Raw genomic sequence first — 6,197 nt, 5'->3', positions numbered from 1 at the left:
TATATGAACTTTATTCCATCACTCAAAACCTTGTTCTTTGATTTGTGACGACATCAAAATCACAAAGAAGACAATAATATGCACGGTGGCCGCTCTCTGAACACTAACCAAGAAGGAAAAACTAATTGAATTGAAAATGGCACTGATGCTCGGCCTAGAAGCCTTACATTCTTCAGTTTGAGTTGCAGGACCTAACTTCAAGTATGCAAGAGCTGGAAGTTGCTTTCTAATATGGCTAACGATGCATCTTGCTCATGAGATCTAGAAGCAAGGAACAAAATTACAAATGAAGCTCATAACAATCTGCCTACACTAGGAAATGTGGATTCGATTGGGAGGTGTGGCAGGCTGAGAGCGCGAAGCCAGCACGGAGCAGCGACGGCCGGCGAAGCGGCGAGCCAGGGATGCATATGGCCACATGCGCTGGTGGCCGGCCGTAGGGTGACTGCATTGCAAAAGAACTGCATGATGCCTTACGGTGGACCTGTTTTTCCTAATCGTTAGCCAATTTACTAGGCCATCACGTTGCGGGTCTCCAGCTTTCATGTAGAAGCGTGAAAAATTGTTTTGACCAAGGGGGGGCCGTGGCCCACTTTGGCCCCCATGTAGCTCCGCTGGTGCCTCCTAGTAACTACAGGCATTTATAACTAATATTGCCTATTCTCCCTAACTACCAGTGGAAAATCCGCTAACACGAAATATTCTGCACCTAGAAGCTTCACTGAATATGAACATCTACTCGTACACACAAGGTTACTGCTAACAGCTAGTTGAATGCATGGATGTTGGGTTCCCCGCTTGCCCATGAATTTTCAATGTATAAATCATTGAACAGTATAGTCAATGATCACTGTCTACAGCGCCTTAAATATTACTTCTATATAGCAACTTAGAAATAAGTACAGCTAGCGCAATGCAACAACAGCAAGTGACCTTAGCTGCTCGTTCGCTGCTTTGCTGCTGTTTGCTTTAATGATAGCATCATAGTTCAATTTTTCATATGATGTTGTGAACCACTTTATAATTATCTTTGAATGGTTATTTGCACTTCGTTGTCTGCTTTTTTAATTTGATGTGTTGTAATTCAGATACTGGATGATCCATCACCAACTCCACCACAAGATGCTTATTCATCAGAGTTCTGCTCGTTCGTCAATGATTGCTTGCAGAAAGATGCTGATGCAAGGCCCACATGTGAGCAGGTAAAGAGACTTTGTATATGATGATTTTCATGTAATTTGAGTTCTGTAGGTTAGGGTTTCGATATATATATTTGCCATAATTCTCATGGTCTCTCAGTGCTCAGTGTATGTAAGAAGAATGTAAGTGGTTATTAGTGATCAGTTTGATTTAATCATAGAATGTTAAAATTTCATTTTGCCGATAATTTCAGCATGTCAGTAAACTCAAGTATAGTATGTTTTATCCCATTATTGCATTGATTACATTCAATACATTTTGCAGCTTTTGTCACACCCATTCATCAAGAGGTACCTGAAAACCGATGTGGACTTGGCAGCATATGTCAAAAGTGTTGTTGATCCAACAGAAAGATTAAAGCAAATAGCTGAGGTGAGTCCTTGTGACATATTTCAACTTTATTCTTTCCTACTGTTGTTTAATTGGTTCCGTTACAATTTTTGTCCCTTGATTTAGCTCATTGGCTCGCATTCCTTTTTTCTTCCAAAGGATCAATCTGATCTCTCAAGTAACACATTTGGCTGAAATTAATCCCCTAGCTAATTTGGCATGATGTATATAACATGTGATGTAGACATTGACAGGGATATGTTTAAATTTTGTTTCCCGCGTAAGCTGAAAAATCAGGAATAAAGATGTGATGTGGACATTAACAGGGATCTGTAAATTTGGTTTGACGCTTGACGCACCCAGGCTGAAAACTCATATGTGGGAGGCATTTTCATCTTTGTGGCAATTTTTTTTTTTTTTTTTGGGGGGGGGGGGGGGGCAAGTAACTTCACTGAGAGCAAAATACACCTGATGCTTCAACTTGTTCCATGGTGTATCTAGGTCCCTAATTATGGAAAATGCAAATTTGGATCCCTAAAACTTGTTAACTGGTTCTGTTATGGTGCAGATCAGCAGAAGCAGAAGGTTGGGAAGGGAGAGAGAGTTGCGGTGGTGGAGGGGGTCGACTAAGGCCAAGCCCTAGCCTGGTGGGGTAGGCTAAGACCAAACCCTAGCCGTGTCAGGGAGAGGGAGACAGAGACTCTGCTTAATTTTATTAGATGACAGCCCTCTTCTATATATAGAGGAGTTGACCCCTACTACAACAAATAGATTGGTTCTTTATAAATAAAATCCAATCTAGTTACAATTTAAATAAAACTTCCTTAACCTTTCACAAGTGGGCCCCTCTGATCTCATTGGTCAAATTGCCAGCCAGCAATCCTTAGATTTCTCCCTTTTGCAGGAATAGGTCTTGGTGTCTTGCCAACCGTACCAGGTTCACTTGAAGTCCAAAACTGCCTAATCATCATCCTATTACATGTGGCACTTGCTTTCATCATTTCTTGTTGTGCCCTTACTCTTTGTCCAGGCCATGGTACCATACTCCATTTCCATGTCACACTTTCTGTCCCTCCACTTCCATTACCTTTGGCTGCGACCCGTGATGGTGCTGTAGCACTGCCAGGGGCATGGACTAGGCGTAGCGGAAGCCCTTGCTCAGGGCCACCGCCACAGGCCCGCAAATTTCAGGGCCCCAGCCCATGTATACATATATGTGTACCTAAGTCTGTCTCTATACGGGCCAGCAACGAGCATGTTTAACCCAATTTTTTAACTCGTGAGGTCCAGAAACCCAGCCTGCAGCTCCACAAGTCACATATCCATGTTCTTTTCAGCCCAGGAAAGAATGGGTTATGGAATGATCGAATTTTATGTGATCCGCTCATCTCTTGTATTCTCCTAATCTCTCTACCGGGAAGAAATATAGACACTGACGTCCCAAGTGTTGAAAAAAAATGCTGACTCTTTTATGGAAAGATTAGTATTTATGCAAAATGTCTACTATGTATAACATACATTGTTCTTTACTTTATTTCAGATGCTTGCTATACATTACTACCTCCTGTTTAATGGATCTGATGGGATTTGGCATCATATGAAGACATTCTACATGGAACAATCTACTTTCAGGTACCTTAAGGCAATGTTACAATTGTAAACGTCATGATTAAATACTGTCCAACTTCGCTGCCTTTTAAAACTAGATTTGTATCCTGAAACTACTTAGGTGGTGATAAAGTTTCCTATTGGCTAGAATTTTAGCCCATGTCTCGGGATTCAGAATCAACTCATGTGCAACTGATGTGGACATTGGACAACCTTTGGCCCAGTTTGTTTGGGGAATGAACAAGCTATAATTGTTCTTGTGGTTTATGGATAATGCTTTAATTTCCTTTGTTGAATGGATAATTTGAAAATGAATGGAATTGTATGTGCTGCTGGAAATATTGATGGACCAGTTACATCCCCAGTTGCACTTTACTTGACCTGTGCTTTTATGTCATGTCATAACTGGATGGTTACTACTATTTTTTCCAACTTCATTGTTCTGGTGATTTTGCTTCTTTTGTAGTACTATTCTTTACACAATAGTTGCTGTTATAGTTGTGCTGAAATCTGTCTCTGAGCACACAGGCATGATATGCTGTCTTACCTATCCTGTTTTGGCAGTTTCTCAGGGAAGGTGTATGTTGGCCAAAATGACATTTTTGATAGTTTGTCAAATATAAGGAAGAAGCTAAAGGGTGACAGGCCTCGAGAGAAAATTGTCCATGTCGTGGAGAAGCTACATTGCCGTGCAAACGGTGACAGTGGAGTTGCAATTCGTGTATCCGGATCATTTATTGTAGGAAACCAGGTTCTTGTATGTGGTGACGGGGTAAAAGCTGAAGGGATGCCCAGCTTGGATGAGCTCTCTATTGACATTCCAAGCAAACGTGTAGGCCAGTTCAGAGAGCAGTTTATCATGCAACCAGGGAATTTAATGTCATGCTATTACATATCAAAGCAAGATCTGTACATCATCCAATCCTGAATGAATATATATAACTTGTAAGATCACTCTCAGAAGTTCATGTGTCATGGCTTTCGAAAATTTCGTTTTGGAACTCTGGTTTTGAACCTCATTTCCTTTTTGGGCGTGGGATACGAGGGGGAAAACTTATCTTAATGACAAAGAAATGAAGTTCAAATCTTCTACTGCATCCATGTTTAAAATACTTTATCTTTGCTAGTATTGTGATGTTTAATTCTTTGAGGTCGCAACAGGATGTTCCATTTGAGTAATTGCTGAAACTTGATCATTGCATCTTCTAGTGTTCCGTCTTGGCTCCTATTTGGTATTTGTGGTGCCATAGAGACCTCCTTCGTCACAACTAAGGGACTGATGAATCTTGTTAGATGAAGGCTAGAGGATGGTGTCCAGTCAGGACGCAAACTTTCGGGTGCTTCAGACCATCCTGCAGTCCGTTGCTGTAATTATTTTATTTTCCTTGGTGGGAGTAAATTAATTTGTAACGCAGTACATCTCTGATTGTTGTATTTAACGAGAACAAAACACCTTGTCATGGTTGGATGGCAGGCGCTTAATATTGTGTATAAGCGGTTGATTTGCCGGTTTGCAATACCTCATGTTGATGTGGTGCTCTATTTTAGCATGAGTCTAATGCAAAAAGTTCATTTTACCCTAGGCTAATCTTAATTAAATATTTATGTGCTCGTACTCCGGTAATACATACACATAGCAATATATTTTTTAACCCAACATAAAATATGGTTTCCTTAATACATACACATACCAATATATTTTTTAACCCAACATAAAATATGGTTTCCCTTAATACATACACATAGTAATATAGTTTTGAACCCAACATAAAAAATGATTTCTAAAAAGTGTATTTACCCGTGTATTTTGCCTCCCCTCCCTCCCCCCTAATGCTGCAGCTTTTCCACAGAAGAAGCTCTCAATGTTCCTGCTAATCACATGTTCTATAATAAGTAAGCATGGCTGACCACCTTCATGAACATGCTGCTGCATTTCTTAGCCAAGATAAAAATTAGACTATCCCAAATTTAAGGATACGCACATCATTCTTCTAGGGCGTGATTGGTAGCCGGGAGGGCACCGTCCGCTGTACCGTCCCAAACCTTCCTGTGCACTCTCGCGTGTTCGATTAGCCTTCCCGAATCGAAACGCCGCACCCCCCTTTCCTTTCTCCCATTCTATCCCGCATCGGCCCGTCCTCCCAGAGGGCTCCTTCACTCGCGAGTCGGGATGGAGCGATGCTAGCGGGAATTTTTCGATGGAGCGCGGGAGATGGCGCCGTCCCAGGGCTAAAGGCGCGGGAGGCTTACGGTGACCTCCCATCCTCCCACCACTGTCTCCGCTCCCCTCCTCCCTAGTGCGCCTTCTCCTCTCCCTCCTCCTGTTCGACCTCAGTTCACCGGTGGATCGAGGTACTCCAGTGGCGCCCTGTGCCCCCGCCGGTGCTGTGACGGTACATCTCCCCCTCCTCTTACGCTGCTTCATCCCCTCTCCCACGCTGATATGTTGATTCGTCTTATTTTGCTTGGTGTCGATGAACCCTAGGTTCTTCTTCTCTTAGATCCGTCCTCTCCTTTTGCTGTTCTATATCTGGATTTATGGTTGTGATGAACCCTAGGTAGTTTGTGATGCGGATCTATGGTTGTCACATATAAAGGTCGATTTGATTTTTTTTTGTTCTTGTACCATCGTCCCGGTGGGTCAAGGTCCTCCGGCGGCACCCTGTGCCTCCGCCGGTGCTGCGACGGTACATCTTGCTTGGTGTCGATGAACCCTAGGTTATTTCTAATGCGGATCTATGGTTGTTCTGCATCTGCATTTATGGTTTTGATGAACCCTATATTGTTTCTGATGCGGATCTATGGTTGTCACATATACTTGTCGATCTGATTTTTTGTGTCCTTGAACCATGGCTTACTCCTTTGCAACCAATCATGCCCGTCATACTGAGCTAAGCAAAGTGCCTAAGTCGATGATGAATCCTTGCCACCGGAGGAGCACCTTCGGGTGTGGCAGCCACGTCTAGCATAACATGTACTTCTGAATGTTTGCTTGCTTAACAACATGACCCCAAGTTCTTCTACTGAGCTCTAATGAACACTGCATTGTATTCTTAGAC

At 42.5% G+C, this 6,197-nt stretch overlaps 1 protein-coding gene across 5 annotated transcripts in view; it reads left to right on the top strand.

The window, feature by feature from the left end:
• The window catches only part of LOC101758697 (mitogen-activated protein kinase kinase 3), a 9,871-nt gene extending 5,231 nt beyond the window's left edge, over nucleotides 1–4,640 (top strand). For 3 of the 5 annotated variants that reach the window (XM_022829051.1, XM_004953751.4, XM_022829043.1), the window contains 4 exons: nucleotides 1,089–1,202; nucleotides 1,465–1,572; nucleotides 3,071–3,162; nucleotides 3,703–4,235. In XM_022829051.1, the coding sequence (XP_022684786.1) occupies nucleotides 1,089–1,202; nucleotides 1,465–1,572; nucleotides 3,071–3,162; nucleotides 3,703–4,066 (678 nt within the window). In that variant the 3' untranslated portion in view covers nucleotides 4,067–4,235. Of the gene's footprint in view, nucleotides 1–1,088; nucleotides 1,203–1,464; nucleotides 1,573–3,070; nucleotides 3,163–3,702; nucleotides 4,236–4,299 lie in introns of those variants that run through there. The other 2 variants (XM_004953753.4, XM_004953752.4) reach the window with 2 other exon arrangements.
• Nucleotides 4,641–6,197: the final 1,557 nt, after the last annotated feature.

This window comes from Setaria italica, chromosome I, assembly GCF_000263155.2.
Source record: "Setaria italica strain Yugu1 chromosome I, Setaria_italica_v2.0, whole genome shotgun sequence".
NCBI lineage: Eukaryota > Viridiplantae > Streptophyta > Magnoliopsida > Poales > Poaceae > Setaria > Setaria italica.
The sequence above is the reverse complement of the archived record's forward strand: the minus strand, read 5'-3'. Positions and strand labels throughout refer to the sequence as shown.